This window comes from Colletotrichum lupini, chromosome 1 (genome assembly GCF_023278565.1).
Source record: "Colletotrichum lupini chromosome 1, complete sequence".
NCBI lineage: Eukaryota > Fungi > Ascomycota > Sordariomycetes > Glomerellales > Glomerellaceae > Colletotrichum > Colletotrichum lupini.
In genome coordinates this window covers 2,964,216-2,979,097 of record NC_064672.1, presented here as the reverse complement: position 1 = coordinate 2,979,097, position 14,882 = coordinate 2,964,216, and the positions used below count along the sequence as shown (strand labels likewise).

General features: G+C 54.9%; 6 protein-coding genes across 6 annotated transcripts; 4 read left to right on the top strand and 2 right to left on the bottom strand.

Moving 5' to 3' along the window:
- Positions 1–148: 148 nt before the first annotated feature.
- On the top strand, positions 149–1,773 carry CLUP02_00850 (CUE domain-containing protein; the record flags this gene model as incomplete). The annotated part of the gene is made up of 4 exons (XM_049279896.1): positions 149–169; positions 265–613; positions 691–1,245; positions 1,328–1,773. 4 exons carry the CDS (start codon positions 149–151, stop codon positions 1,771–1,773), a joined length of 1,371 nt encoding a protein of 456 aa, XP_049135853.1.
- Positions 1,774–5,282: 3,509 nt separating this feature from the next.
- On the top strand, positions 5,283–9,711 carry CLUP02_00849 (ankyrin repeat protein nuc-2; the record flags this gene model as incomplete). The annotated part of the gene is made up of 8 exons (XM_049279895.1): positions 5,283–5,285; positions 5,842–6,126; positions 6,200–6,280; positions 6,523–6,645; positions 6,709–6,759; positions 6,824–7,625; positions 7,684–9,473; positions 9,529–9,711. The coding sequence occupies 8 exons, from the start codon at positions 5,283–5,285 to the stop codon at positions 9,709–9,711; spliced, it is 3,318 nt and encodes a 1,105-aa protein (XP_049135852.1).
- Positions 9,712–9,959: 248 nt separating this feature from the next.
- CLUP02_00848 (uncharacterized protein) lies at positions 9,960–11,072 on the bottom strand (the record flags this gene model as incomplete). Its single annotated transcript, XM_049279894.1, has 3 exons — positions 9,960–10,570; positions 10,682–10,829; positions 10,986–11,072. Coding segments are annotated over 3 exons (846 nt in total), but the record flags the coding sequence as incomplete, so codon positions are not given.
- Positions 11,073–11,356: 284 nt separating this feature from the next.
- Positions 11,357–12,106, top strand: CLUP02_00847 (cytochrome oxidase assembly; the record flags this gene model as incomplete). Its single annotated transcript, XM_049279893.1, has 2 exons — positions 11,357–11,531; positions 11,619–12,106. The coding sequence occupies 2 exons, from the start codon at positions 11,357–11,359 to the stop codon at positions 12,104–12,106; spliced, it is 663 nt and encodes a 220-aa protein (XP_049135850.1).
- Positions 12,107–12,357: 251 nt separating this feature from the next.
- Positions 12,358–13,407, bottom strand: CLUP02_00846 (50S ribosomal protein L3; the record flags this gene model as incomplete). Its single annotated transcript, XM_049279892.1, has 1 exon — positions 12,358–13,407. The coding sequence occupies one exon, from the start codon at positions 13,405–13,407 to the stop codon at positions 12,358–12,360; it is 1,050 nt and encodes a 349-aa protein (XP_049135849.1).
- Positions 13,408–13,575: 168 nt separating this feature from the next.
- CLUP02_00845 (uncharacterized protein) lies at positions 13,576–14,206 on the top strand (the record flags this gene model as incomplete). The annotated part of the gene is made up of 3 exons (XM_049279891.1): positions 13,576–13,583; positions 13,727–14,050; positions 14,110–14,206. 3 exons carry the CDS (start codon positions 13,576–13,578, stop codon positions 14,204–14,206), a joined length of 429 nt encoding a protein of 142 aa, XP_049135848.1.
- Positions 14,207–14,882: the final 676 nt, after the last annotated feature.

The following is a 14,882-nucleotide window of genomic DNA, read 5'->3' as shown; positions in this document are numbered from 1 at the left end:
CGAAAGCAAGCAAATTACCCCCCCTCCATCCTTCAGCAGACTTGCCTGCTAGCTACTCCTTTTCTTTTGCTGGGGACCTTCATCTTGCACCGAGACGAACTCTCTCCCAAGGAGAGAAGAAGTACTGGAGAGCGACCGAACAGTAGTCATGTCTGCCCCCATCGAAACAGTGCGCATATATCCCGTCCCCCGAAACGAGCCCAAACTTCATGCACATGTACCCTGTCAAGAGAGAGACTGACACCCTCATCTCTTTTTCCACAGAACAAGCTTACTTCCTCGAGCGGGCCCGAGTCGCCTACAACAGTCCGACCCCTGGATCTGTCCGACGACGAAGACATCCAGGAAACAGGTGTTCTCGGCGGTGAGGCTCCTACTACATCTCAGGCTACCACCAAGACCACCAACACCAACACCACCTCGTCCAACATGACCTCCTCGACACCCGTCGCCGCCGAAGCGGCCCCACCAAAGCCCCCGAGACCCTCCGGCGAGACGCAGAAGACGGAGGACATCTTGAAGGAGGCCTTCCCTAGCATCGACATCTCCGTCGTTAAGGCGGTCCTGAGAGCCAGCGGCGGAAAGATTGATCCGGCTTTCAATGCCCTCTTGGGTATGTGTCGCGTGACCCCCCATCACTTACCCAAAAACCGCCAACAAAGTTCCCTTACTGACAGGGCCCCGATATAGAAATGACTGATCCCGACGCGGCCCAGCACGAGACAACCGACGAACAACCCCCTCCCCAGCCTCCCCGCCCCCAGGGCGGCGCGCAGCTGTCCCAGCTCGAAGCCGACGAGCTCTACGCACGACAGCTGGCGGAGCACTTTGACAATGTTGGAAGCTATGAAGCTAGGACCTCTAACCGGAGCCCCGGCGGTGGCGGCGGCCGTGTGAGGAGGCAGCAGACCGGCCTCGAGCCCAGACCGAACGCTGAGGACCGCGAACCCAACTTCTTTGACGATGAGTTGCCGGTGATTCAGGAGAAGCTCCGAAAGGGGTTCGTGGAGACGCAGGGCAAGGTCAACAGCTGGATCACCACAATGAAGAAGAGGTTTGACGAGGAGTTTGCCGACGAGGATGAATCCAGTCACCAGCGGCCGGGTCAAGGCCAGGGCCAGGGCCAGTATGGCGCCCGACGACCCGGCGAGTCGAGCCGTCGGAGCGGCGACTACGAGAGATACGACGCCGATCCTCAGGTGCTCAGCGACGACTTCGCGGGTATGAAGTTCACCGCCGACGGAAGTAAGTCCCGATGCCCCTTTTCGCGGCTACATCCCCTCTTTGGCACTGTTGCTATCCCGCACGATCTAACAATGGGACCCAGCGCCTCTCCGCGATAACAACAGACCTCTGTCAAACCCTGACCTCTACAAGCCCCCTCCACCCTCAAAGTCGCCCAAGCCCCACGACGGCCGCAAGGTGGCCTTCAGGGAAGGCGCCGAGGAGATTGACGTGTACGGCTCGTCGCCCAGACGCTCCGCCGAAGACCTGTCCGGTTCAAAGGCAAAGGCCAGCAAGTGGCAGCCCCTGTCGACGGTCGACCCGAACCCCATCAGCGACAACGACCCCTTCAGCCTGGGCGACAGCGAAGACGAGCGGGAGGCAAAGGAGAAGGCCGCGTCCACCAGCAAGGATACTACCACCAAGGATGCCGGCGCCAGCTCGGAGGACAGCGAAAGGCTCAAGAAGGCCGCAGCCGAGGCTATGGCGGATAGTCTCGTCGAGTCCAAGAGCGGCGAGACGGCTGGTGCTGACGCCAAGAAGAATTGAGATTTTGAACCTCCAGAGCGAGGCTTGGCTGTTGTGATCTGAGGAAGTAAGGGTGGCTTTTGCGTTGATACACTACTTTCATTTTCAGATATCCAAAACCCCCCACGCCATGGCTTGAGCGACACGACGAAGACAGCCTGGCAAACCGGGAGGGGGGCGGGGGGTCTCGGGAGGCATGGCGAACCTGGGATTTTCATGATTCCCCCTTTCCATTTCACTAGGAAACGTACCTTTAGTTAGGACATCTAAATTGAAATTATCCCGCAATTGTGTTGCTGTTGCCCAAGTTCCTCACTCATTGTTGAAGAATACCAGAGTCGGATTTCATGTTGTCGCCTAGAAACTAGGCCGATTTGCCGACTTGGCGTTGGTGTGAGTTGGAAGTTGGAACACATAGAAACAGGAAGGTCACGCGGATCTTGCATAGAGAGAGACGTGATGATGATGTACGGGTAAGAAGACCCCGAAGCATACGAAGCATACGGGATGTCATACTCGCAAAAAACCCTAGTATGGGCGATCGGTCTCTGACGTATGCGTACGTTGTGAATATGGCTGTCGTTCGCGATGCGGCAAGCAGCGGATGGGGATGGGGGCCGCGGCCTTTTCCAGCATGGCCGCTTGCCAGGTTGCCTAGGTTCAGGATGGCCTGCGGATGCAAACATGTCAAGGTAAGGTAGCATGCAGCTGATATGCCCCGCCATGCTGCCGTCCCATTCCCGAGCAGTCGTATCGTGATATAACCGATCCGAGGCGGTAGAAAGGCCCAGGCGTATTAGTGAGTAGCGTCCTTCAACTGCTGGTTCTGGCTCACAGACGAGATGATTCAAAGGAGCCCATGCCCAAGTTGACAGTGTTTATGCCCCACGATGACCTCTGGAACCCCATCCCGTCCCCATCCTCGGGCTTTGATGGGCTCCATGGTAGTCTTTTGCTGATTGGCCCCTATATCCGACCAAAAAACAAGCATTTTGATTCGCAAGGGTTTACAATATAAGTTGAGAAACCCATCAATAACAGCGGGCTGGGAACGTATCGCATCACCCGCTTTCTGGGTCGTTGGACTCGCCAACAGTTTGTGAAGCGAAGCGAAAGAGCGAGAAGTAGCCGCTATGAGTTGGATGCCCCCCTCGCGGGTTGATGTGCCCCGCACCATCTTGATTGGACGGGGAAGTTCTGATGTGGTTTTTCTGCCCACCACTCCGGCTGGTTCCGTATTGATGCAGGTTGCTGGAGCTCCTGCTGCTGCAAGTCTGGGCTTGAAACATCCCAATCAGTTAGAGCTGAGAGGGCCTTTTCCTTCGTACCCAAAATGATTTGGCGAAAGCCAGCTAGAGGAGATGGCCAGAGTAGGGTTCTGAACGGTACTTGTCGCCCTTGAGCACTACCCCTCAACGGCACGTCTCGGTGAAATTGGAAGTCCATTGAGCCGTATAGGGCTTCGCTAGACCGGCCAATTTCTCGAGAAGAGAGAGGTTTAAGTAGAACCGAAAAATGAATAGTGTCGAATGGAAGATCTCGGATCCAGGTGTGGAAGAGGTTGTGATTTTGTGCCGAAAAAAATAGAGACAGGAATTTTCCAACAGTTCAACGCCCCGAGTTTTTGGCAGTGTGCTGTTGTGCCTCTCTCAGCCTTGTCCTTGGCACATCGAGAGGAAAACGTGGTTCGTGTGCGAGCCGTCATTGGCCGGCGATCTGAAGACTTGGCTTTGGGGGAAAGCGAATCAAGCGCATGTGTGGGTGGGAGGTGGACTCCACGGGTGTTCCTTGAGGCCATGTACATGTTTTTTTGGTACATGTTGTCGACGTACTGCTGGTGACGGCTGCGGCTATTGAAAAGTAGGTAGGAAGGGAGCTCTGGCAAAACGGACACGGCCGTCGAGAATTTCAGGCCCCTCCAGGATCCACGCTGAGGCAGTGAGAAATGGCACACGTGCTCGGTTTCTGTGATATTATACACTGCCAGACGCAATGCGTTGTTGAACTGCCACAAAGCGGGTACATTTGATGGTTCAGGTCGTCCGACTATTTTCTCGTTTCCGAGATGGCGCGAGAACTTGCCCGAGTAGGTAGGTACAAGCAGAGGATGCTCGCTTTGATCTTGACCAGGGCAGACACGGTCGGAAGAGGGCAGAGGCACAAGGTACGATGATATGGTACTTGGTAGGTATGTAATAGATTGTAGGCGAGATGTTCCTCGGGAGCTCATCGTAGGTCGACGTTGGGAGACTTTCCGAGTACGGCGAAACGGCAGGGCACTGGCCACAAAACAGTCAAAGAGCCACACTTGATGCCTTCCATTTCTTGCCCAGTTGAATCTGAGTGGATGATTCTCGCAGCTCTTGCAGTTCTCGCAGGTGTAACGTCGTCTTCAGTGCGCATTTACTTTAGGTACCTTAGCAGGTAGGCAAGGGTGGCAGGAGTGACAAGAGAAAAGGTACCCCGCACCTCACAGGTAGACAGGGGAGGGGCTGATCGATGCTCTTGCTCTCTTGCACGCAGCACACGCTGCACGGGCAAGAATAACCAGACCCAACTTCCCAATGGACGCACGTACCCAGGGCCGGCAGGTGGACCCATACTCTGGCCCGTTGCTGGTGCTTCTCGGACCTGCTATTGGTCAGACCGATACCATGGTTGGCCAAGACCCCGGTCGGCACCCATTTACATTTCACGACTTTGACTGCCAACTGCCTCTGCCACTACGGCCTGCCCTGCTAGCCCATCGTCTTGAGAGAAAGAGAGAGAGAAGTGAGGAAAGGTAGATACACACAGTACCTCCTGATCTGGACCCCTTGGAATTTGGGTTTCTAGAGTCGCATCTCACTTCTCATTCACCACTCCCCAAATCCGAAGTCTAGATCTGGGCTGCTGTCATTCTTACCGCCGCCGCCCTGCAAACCTCGACATACCGATGAGGTAGAGTTGCAGAACCATACAACTCACTCATCTGACCTATCCTCGGTTTGCCTAATTCGACGTCACTCTCACACGACACCAACACAGACGCATACGCCACGGCCGCAACTTACGGCAACTCCAGACATCACTATTCTCATCCAAAAGAGCATAGGTTGAAGCAATCACCGCTTGAACCTGCTATCTTGATCGGTAAGCATGAGTGTCTCTCAACAATCAATCTCGTGATCTGCTCCGATTCGGCGCAAGTCTGTTTACTGTTGCCTTTGTCTTTGCCTTTGCCTTCGTCTTGATTACACTCCGACTCACATCACCTCTCTTTCTACCCCTCGATCCATGCTTTACTGCTTCTTTTGCATAACCCCTATCACCAAGGTCGACGACGCACTCGTTTCCTGTTATTCCCCAGTCAGACTAGGAAACGGTGCCAATACCCTGGACAGGACGATGTTCTGGTCCCCGGCCGCGCCTGGTTTTCCTAACCTCACCCCCCGTCCAACCCGTAACTAGATCTGGTCCTGGGCCAACTCAGACCTTGCTTTCCTCATCGGAGACAAACAACGGGTGTGCCATCCGACACTGGCGCTGACATGGTATGTTGCCATCCACTGGTTGCTAGTACCTGCAACCATTCATCGTTCTCCCTGCCCCCACGCAGCGTCTGGCATCAATAACTATTACCTACTTGTGGCACCTGTTCAGAGCAAATGCCTGACCATGTCCATGTTCTTAGAGCCGCGTGCGTTGTTGCCCCTCTTTCTTCAGAGCCTGGTTGTCACCGAGGCATGCCCGGGATAGCTTCAGAATACCCCCACCTACTACCCATCTTGCTCGTTATGACCTAGTTTCTCTACGGGTACTGCTTATGGGTTCCTGCTCCTCCTTCTGCGAGCTCAATTTTTTCAGTCATAGCTACTTGGTGGCTCTACTGGCCAAGCGGTCGTCTTATTGCACGAGGGATATCTCCCGATCATCGTCCCCTTTAATCTAGACCTTCAAATTCTAACTCAACCAACAGCTTCGAATCCTTACCTCAACTTGGATATTCGCCTGTCTTTGTCCGCTACTCAGTCTACCTCACGCGGCAGGATTCTATCTTGCTGATCGCCAAAAAGGGCCTTGGTTTCCCCCAACTCGTCATCCCATTAGCTTGCGCCACTGAAGAGCACACCACGTACGGTTCTCTACATTAACCCGCAGCTGTTCTACACAACTCTGCCACGAGGCGACGTCATTCAGCATACCCTTGTGCGAGTGGCTACTTTGCTTGCCTGCCGCCGACGCATAATCACACCCGCAGAGCCTCCTACTGTCATCAGCTTTCTCCCTGCAGACATCCACTGTCAGCTTGCCACTACTGGAGGGCACATAGGCTGCTCTCTCTTACAACGATCACTTTTGGACACCGTGATCCCACGGGCGTCCGTCCATCATGTCAGTCTCTTGGCCTTAGCTAACCCTTAGTGTGTTCTCACTGGCGAACTTGTGCTGATATAACAGCAGGAAGTTCGGCAAGCAGATTCAGAAGCGTCAGCTTGAAGTTCCAGAGTATGCCGCTAGTTTTGTAAACTACAAGGCTCTCAAAAAGGTACGTTTCGTTGTCCGGCAGTTCCCTCTTCAGTCTCTATCCCCCTTTTGTTACCCCGTTCTCTCGCTTCTCTTCTGCATTGGATGGAAGCTTGGTATGCAAACCACAAAAAGGAGAAAAACCCCCTCTAGAATTTAGTCAACTCGGTACCCGACACTGTCCCGTCAGGGGCAGGTGGATGGAGCAAGCCCCCATGGCAATAGCTAATCACATCCGGCATTACCACTGACATTCGCTACTAGCTGATCAAGAAATTGTCGGCTACGCCCACGCTGAGCGCACAACATGACCCTCTCCGCTCCGCAATATCTATAGACTCCCAGGCTGCCCTTCAGGCCAACAAGGCCACATTTTTCTTCCAATTGGTATGTATCCAGTCATGGGTCAGTGCGATGAACTTCCCAACGTACTTACTGACTCTCGAACAGGAACGAGAGCTCGAAAAGGTCAACGCCTTTTACCTACAAAAGGAGGCAGAGGTATGCAATAATTTCTCTTGTCTAATGTAATGACTCTACCCTGTCAGAACTGACCCCCGCCTAGCTCAAGGTGCGACTGAAGACTCTTCTCGACAAGAAGAAGGTGTTGCAGTCTCGCAATGGTGTTTCCAGACGTTCGGCCAAGTTCACAACCCTCGAAGAGGGCTTCCAACAGTTTGCCAGCGACTTGAACAAGCTGCAACAATTTGTTGAGATCAACGGGACTGCTTTCTCCAAGATCCTCAAAAAGTGGGACAAGACGTCAAAGTCGAAAACCAAAGAACTCTACCTATCTAGAGCAGTCGAGGTCCAGCCCTTCTTCAATGCCACCGTCATTAGCGAACTATCCGACCAGGCCACTACTAGTCTCCAAGAGCTGGGGGCTTGGGCCGAGGGTGACAATGTCAGCTTCGAGCCTCGTAGTGATCATATCGTGAGCAGCCAGCATCTACTCGGAACCGACGAAGGTGACGCGGATACACTACTCCTCGACACGGTCATTTCAGGGAACCTCGAGGCTTTGAGGGATCTCCTGATTCGAATGCGGACGGCTGCTAGCACGTCCTCAGGCTCTGACATCTCTCTGATGGAGAGAGTGACTAGAACGTTCCTCGCTGCCATTCACGAAGCGCCTAAAGAGACTCTACAGGCTCTCCTCGATACGGGCTTGGTCGACATACAGTCAGAGGACGACATTAACGAACGAAATTGCCTGCACCAAGCCGCCATCTACGGGAACTCGTTTGTCCTTGAATACGGCCTGGCAAAAGGTGTTGCTGTCAGTCGTACCGATGTGTATGGCAGAGTGCCGCTGCACTATGCCAGTATGCATGGACGATTGGACATGCTCGACGCCCTGACTAGTGGTAAGATCTATATAAGTACAGGCAATGTGGCTGCATGGTTGCTGACATAGCCTCACAGCGGATACTTCAACGATAGATTTGATCGACCATGATAACTTTACCCCTCTGGTACACTCAATCATCCACGGCCACCTTCAGTGCGTCGAACGACTGCTAGCAAAGTCCGCTCGAATCGACCCTGTCTCTGACGCAGACCATGTACCGCTGAACCTTGCCTGCGAGCATGGTTCGTTGGCAATCGTGGAAATGCTCCTCCAGCATGGAGCACAGATCGTTCCCGACGCTGAAGGACTCTATCCCCAACACCTTGTTGCTCGGTCAGGCCAAAGGCCAGAGCTTCTCCTTTTGCTCAAGAACTTTGGAGCAAATCTCGATCAGGTTGATAAGTTGTACGGATGGACGCCCCTGGTTCATGCCGCGAGCGAAGGCAACGTTCCCTGCCTCCAAGGGTTACTGGACGTCGGAGCAGACCCCAACATCGTCGACGAAAAGGACCTGCCAGCAATGTATTACGCTGTCTGGGAAGGCCACCTCGAATGCATGCAATTGCTTGCACCGTACAACGCAAGAACGAAGGCGAGCCCCATGATCATGCAGCCCGGATTGGGACCAATGATGAGCAGCGGGCCCGACCCGATGGCCCTTGACCCGGATGCCATCCCTGAACTTGAGCTGCCGCCGCCGATCATACCGTTGCGCCGGTACGGACACAACTTCCTGGACACCAAGACGGTCATTCAGATCAGTTTCGAGGAAAATGGGGACCAACCCCTAGTGTTCTTCCACGACGGGAAGTACCCTGCCGCCCGACTCACCATTTCATCAAAGGTTTCGGATCTCATCCCGAAGAATATTATGCTGCCTTTCCAAGAAGATACCCGTATTGTTTCCTTTCAAATCGACAATTTGGAGTCATTTACACTCGATTTCGACGTTTTCCCTACCTACGGCGCGAAGATCATTGCGAAGACGGTGGCCCTTCCCAATACCTTCAAGGCGCTGCTTAGTAGCTCTGGGAAGTGCTGTCTCCCCCTGTTCGATCCAAGGCTACGAGCAATTGGCCAGATCAGCTTCCACACTCAGGTCATCAAGCCGTTCAACGGTAAGCCACTCGCGATTACGGATTTCGAAACGTACTGGAAGGCAACAAGCCAATTCGACCGCAGTCCAAGCACATTTGTGACTGGTTCGAGTTTGTCAGGTGACTTTGTCCAACTCTTCGTTCAGCACACCAGCGATGGTGTACCTGTCTTGTGGCCGAGATGGACGATACCATGTGGTGGAATTGACCTGCCCATCTCAAGATTGACAATGGAGCAGTTCAATACGATCACGTCAAAGAGCCCTAGCAGAGCCGAACTGGCATCATTACCAACAAGGCCTCTGGACGCAATTGCGGACGTCCATCGGGTTCTTGCGACAGCGGGTATCCCTCTCAACGAGGCGCTGGCTCTGCTCCCGCATGGCATGCATGTCAACATCCAGATTTTGTATCCGTCACTGGACGAGGAAAGGTCACTGGGTCTGGGCCCGTCGTTGGACCTGAACACATTCGTTGACTCTCTTCTCACTAATGTGTTTGATCACGCCCGCGCTCAGCGAGCTCAGTCGCTCGAGTCGGTCCGTTCTGTGGTGTTCAGTTCATATAACCCGAGCATGTGCACAGCACTCAACTGGAAGCAGCCAAACTTCCCCGTGTTCCTGTGCAACGATCTGGGACGGGAGGATGTCATGGCGCCGCCGGACATCATCCAGAGCCACGGCAGAAGATCTGCATCAATCAAGGAGGTGGTTCGGGTTGCGCAAGGCAACAACTTTATGGGCTTAATTTGCTGCTCACGGCTTTTGGTAGGTTTAGGCCCTTTCGTTGATGGCTGTGATATTCTTACTGACTGTACAACAGGAGATGGTCCCCGCCCTGGTGGACGCCATCAAGTCACACGGTCTTGCACTGGTCACAGACAAGTCACTGGATCCGTCGTCGACAAATTCTCTGACAGATCCGTTCCCGCGACTGCCAAAGGGAGTGGACGGTGTCCTGAAAAGCCACGGTGTCTTGCGCTTCAACGAATCCATAGATGTGTAGTAGATTGTTGTAATTACGTGTCAGAAAAAGTTAATAGACTTGTGTGTGTGCACCTTTTTCAATCTCGATTCGTGACAGCCTGACCTCTGGATATTCCTTTTTCGCGCTCGCTGCATCATAGTTACATCGTCATTCCAGCATAAGTCGTAAAGTTAACTCCTTCTGGTCCCGTGGTATTCGTAGTAAAACAAAAGAATAATACACATCTCCCGCTGCCACGCAGCTAATTTTGCTTGGAGTCATAAGCTTTACGCGCCTTTGAAACCATACTTGAGCGTGGCCAACTCTTTTTCCGGGTCGACGCTGCCCATGACCACCTTTGCAATCAGAACAACGACGTACACTATAGCAGGCAAGTTCCCCAGCCCCACGTGGCCAAACGAAGCCTTCTCGCTCGACTTCGTCGCCAACCCCGCCAGGATAAGCATACCACAGAGTCCGAGGTTGAGGTACGGCAGATACAGCTCCAGTGGACCTTTTTGCTCCTCGGCGAAAGAAAAGGAGCTCCGCCTGCGTCTCCTCTGCGTTGTCGGAATGGGCTGGTAGGACGACGGACCGCCGGAGACGGACGAGGTCGAGGACTCGAGCGAGGAGGCCGGGCTGGGGCGCGGGGTCTTTGGTCGGGACCATGCGTCGAGCCAGGGGATTCCGGTCGCGCCTGGGGGTTGGGTGTGGAGGAGGTAGGCGGTCGAGAGGAGGGATGTCAGAGAGAGGAGGGAGGTGAGCGGGGCGGAGAGGCGGGCGAGGTTTATGAGGTAGGGGATCGTTGTTAGGAGGGGGAGGGCGAGGAGGGCGGTTGCGAATTGGGCGTTGCGGGCTGCGTTATCTTCTGCGAGGCGGCGGATGAGGGTTTCTTGTTCTAGGTTAGGGGATTGGGTGTTAGCTTTTGATGTAAGACGGAATGGAAAGATGAAGAGTGAGGGGAATGGGATGGATTGGGAATGAGGTTTTTGTGTCTTTTACGTCGTACCCTCTTCGTCCATGGCTTCTGGCTGTGAGTCTGCCGAGTCGTCGTCTGTGGGATAGTGGAATGTACGCCGCAGACGAGCGGCTGCGCCTCGAGGTTCTGCCATTTTAGTATAGAGGTTGTCAAATGCGCGATGAGCTGCAGCGGGTTGCTGGTGTTTCGTAATGATGTCGTAGCTGTTAAAGACGCAAACACTTCGTCTACGTATTGATAAGTCCAGTCGATGAAGACAGATTTGTAGAAGCCTGGGTAGGTAGCTACGTAAGGTATCGGTGCAATAGGTGTAGATGGAGCTCACCTACCTTACCTCTCGCAGAGGGGGCCGTGACCGACCACTCAGCCTTATGACGCGCGACAGCTGGACAATGTGCGACAGGGGTCTTGGGTCCAGGGTCTGATTGGTTACTGTTTATCGATTGCTTTTTTTTCTCTGCTTTCCAAATGCCCACGCCAGGACCCCGGGAATTTTCGAGAGAGAGCTTTGGCCCGCCCACCGAGAGTCGAGACCGACCGACCGAACTGACCGAACTTGCATGGTCTGATTCGGAGCATCCCGAGAATTTGACCTAGACGCAACGCCCGGCATCACGAAATTCGAACCGACCACACCCACCGACGCGGTAGCCCCGACTTCACTCGTAGGACGCTTTCGATTCCACGGGGAGTTTCATTTCCAGCATGTTCTCAAACACAGCCACCAGGAGGCTCGCCTCCTCGCTGCGCAACGCCGTCGCGAGGCAACGGCAGCAGCCGCAGCAGCTCAGAGCGCAGGCTCAAAGGAGATGGGCGACCGCAGCGCCGAAGCCCGGGTCCGGACCGCTGATGGAGCGGCGCGCAGATCGAGAACTCCCAGGTAAACCGCTCGTCTTTCTCCCCCCCCTTTCCCTCTTCTCTCTTCCCGTTGTCATCCATCCGCTAACCACCGCAATTCTTTCAATAGACCTCAACCAGATCACCTTCCGCTGGTCCCGCACCCTCCCCCTCTTCGCCGCCGCCATCGCCCTCAGCAGCATCGCAATCTTCAACTACCAAAAGTCCTCCTCACCCGTCATCGCCTCGACCCTCTACGCGCTGCGCACCTCCCCGAAAGCCCGCGAGTACCTAGGCGACGAGGTGCAGTTCAAGCACCAGATCCCCTGGATCGCCGGCGAGATGAACCAGCTCCACGGGCGCATCGACATCAGCTTCAGCGTCAAGGGGTCCCGCAACGAGGCCGTCATGAAGTTTGCCAGCTTCCGGACGTCGCACAAGGGCCTGTTCGAGACGACCGAGTGGAGCTTGGAGACGCCCGACGGGCGCAAGATTGATCTGCTCGACGGGGCGGATCCGTTCAAGGGGTCTATTCCGGGTGATGATTTGAGTGATGATGATCTCGAGGCTGTGGTGTCGGCGGCGGAGACGAGGGGTTTCAGGCAGAATATCAAGTGAGTGAGAGAGACAAGGAGGACCGTTGAATACAGGGCAGCACTACAGTCACTTCAAGGTCTCGTGAAGGGAATCGTCATCAAAAGCATGCATGGGTTCGAGGTAGTTCAAGTCATTGGGTTGGAATTCGGGTCGGGCGAGATAATGACCCTAAAGCTATGCGCCTCTCTTAATGGGGTGATAAATGTACAACATGTATAGTACACAGACTTTCGTAAACAACAGTAGGGGAAAAGGGGGAGGGTGGACGATATCTATACAAGTGCCGGGAGCTCTTTCCTCTCCTTCTTCAGCACCAAGTGCCTCTCTCTGGCCTCCTGCAATCTCGCCTCGCCATCCACGTTGGCCTCCAACAGCTCCTCCAACTTGTCCTGCCTGTAAGGAAGCGCCGGCGCCTTCCTCTTGACGGCATCCTGCAGCTTGACGATGCAGTTCTTGGGGCCCGCGACGGCGCCCTTGACGAGCACGACGCCCAGCTCGTTGTCCACCTTGAGCACCGTCAGGTTCTGCACCGTGACGCGCTCGTTACCCATGCGACCGGGCATCTTCTTGCCGGGCATGACTCTGGAACCGGAACCCTGCGAGGGGCCGGTGGTACCGATGGTGCGGTGGTTGAGCGAGTTACCGTGGGACGCCTCCTGACCCGCGAAGCCGTGGCGCTTCATACCACCGGCGAAGCCCATGCCGCGGCTGTTGGAGCGGACGTCGACGTACTGGCCCGTCTGGAACCAGTCCGGAAACAGCTGGGCGCCGACGGGCAGCAGCCCTTCCTTGGTGCGGACCTTGAACTCGGCCAGGTGGCGCTTGGGCGCGATGCCCTTGGCCTCGTAGTAGCCCAGCATCGGCCTCTCAACGTTGCGCGGCTCCTTGGAGCCGGAGCCGATCTGGACGGCCCAGTAGCCATTGTCCGGGCGGGTCTTGTTGGCGACGACCTGGACCTGGTCGAGCTGGAGGACGGTGCAGGGGACACGCTTCTTGCCGTAGTAGATGGCCGTCATGCCCTTCTTGACGGCGAGGACGCCGGTGCGGAGGGGCGTCGTCTTCTCGCGGCGGGCGAGGGCGGCGGCGGGACCAGTGGTGAGGACGGGGAGGCCGGCGGTGGGCTGGTTGAAACGGGTGGGCTTGCTGCGTTTGGGCGCCGTGGACCAGCCGTACTTTACGCCGCGCTTCGCGGTAAAAGGGAGGAGCTGGAGGCGAGGGGCGATGACGGCCGAGGCATTGGCGGCGGCGGAACAGGTGTTTGATATCGTCGTCGTCGTCGATCGGAGGAGCTGGAGGCAGCTCGGGGGTAGTCGGGGCGCCATGGTGGTAGGCCGGGGGGTGGAATTGAGGGCGGAAAGAGGTGGTCTGGTGTGAGGTCGGCGATGGAATTTTTTGGAGTTGAGGTCTGATCTGAGTGCCTGGGGTGGAAATCTTGAAGTGGTCCGTGCACCTCCCTGAAGTGAAATGGTCACTGAGCTTACCAGGAGCTCATGCTAGGGTCTTTTCTCACTTTTTCAAAGAATAACTCTGCGATCAATCAGGATACTCAAGTAAACATTCCATTTTCTCTATTCAATTGACAGATTCTTGAGAGCAAAGAGCCACTTTACTCCAGCGAAAGTCTTGCTCTACACCAAGAAGACTAAACTTGGCCAAGATGGATAAAACACCCATCATCCATGCTTACAGACATCTCTACCGCGAGCTCCTACGAGCGGTTCAATTCGCACCGCCGCACAGGTACACCGTCCGCAACCAGCTGAGAGCGTCGTTTCGCGATAAAGACGCGGTGTGGGACCCGGAGGTTTCCAAGAGAACACTGTGGTTCATACAGGCGGCTCGCAGAGAGGCCGGTATCGAGCACAAGGTTCTCAAGAACCTCGTCCGCGTGGCTTGGGAGAGGCAGAATATGGATACGTGGAAGGTCAGCTTTCGCAAGGAATCGGAATCCCGGGGCAAGGATGTGTGAGTTTTGCTTTTGATTCGGTTGTGAGAGATACGGTTGCTGACGTTGAATTATTCAGCATCCAAGAGGCCAACAACATGAAAGCTACAGTATACAATCACTACGACATGACGATAAACATGCTGAACAAGTCGATGGGTATTCGACTGAGATGATGGTCTCGAGCAAGTCACGGTAGTCGTGATCGAGTTGTCACTCGCACGCCTGCACTGGCTGTCATCAGAGAGTGCAGCTTGACCAATTCCTGAGAATCTCAAACGGTTCCACCTTACTGGAAGTGCAGGCATTGATGGAGACATGTCCATCTCAGCATGCCCAGGCGGGATCATCAGCCCAGATACCACGCTTCGAGGCTTGTTGTGGTGCCAGGGTGGAAAGACGGCAGGCAGAGGACGGAACGGAACACGATAAGCCCGAAACGTCGCGACGCAGTACCTATTCTCTTATCCGATGATAAGCCATTGGAGGAAGAGAAACGACCGCTGGTGCGACCTTTGCGAGGCGGGCGATCTGCAGATGCGCGGGGTCAGCAAGTGAAACGGCTCACCTGTGGTTGGTTAGCACGTTTGGCTACGTGAAGGTTGGAGCAGCCGTCTAAGCTGTTGATGGTTGCATGGTCGATTATTTGCTCGCGAAGCGCTGCTGGCGCCCGCTTGTATGTTGATTCTTGCTGTTTATGAGCTCATTATTCCTCGCCTCTTGCGGAACGCTGCTTCAGTTTCCCCGAATCAGGCCAGAGATCTTGAGACAGTGTCATTCAACAGAGAAAACCCGTCAGGAGGTTGATGGGAGCACATGAATAGGGACCTAGATGGCTGCACCTCGGAGGCA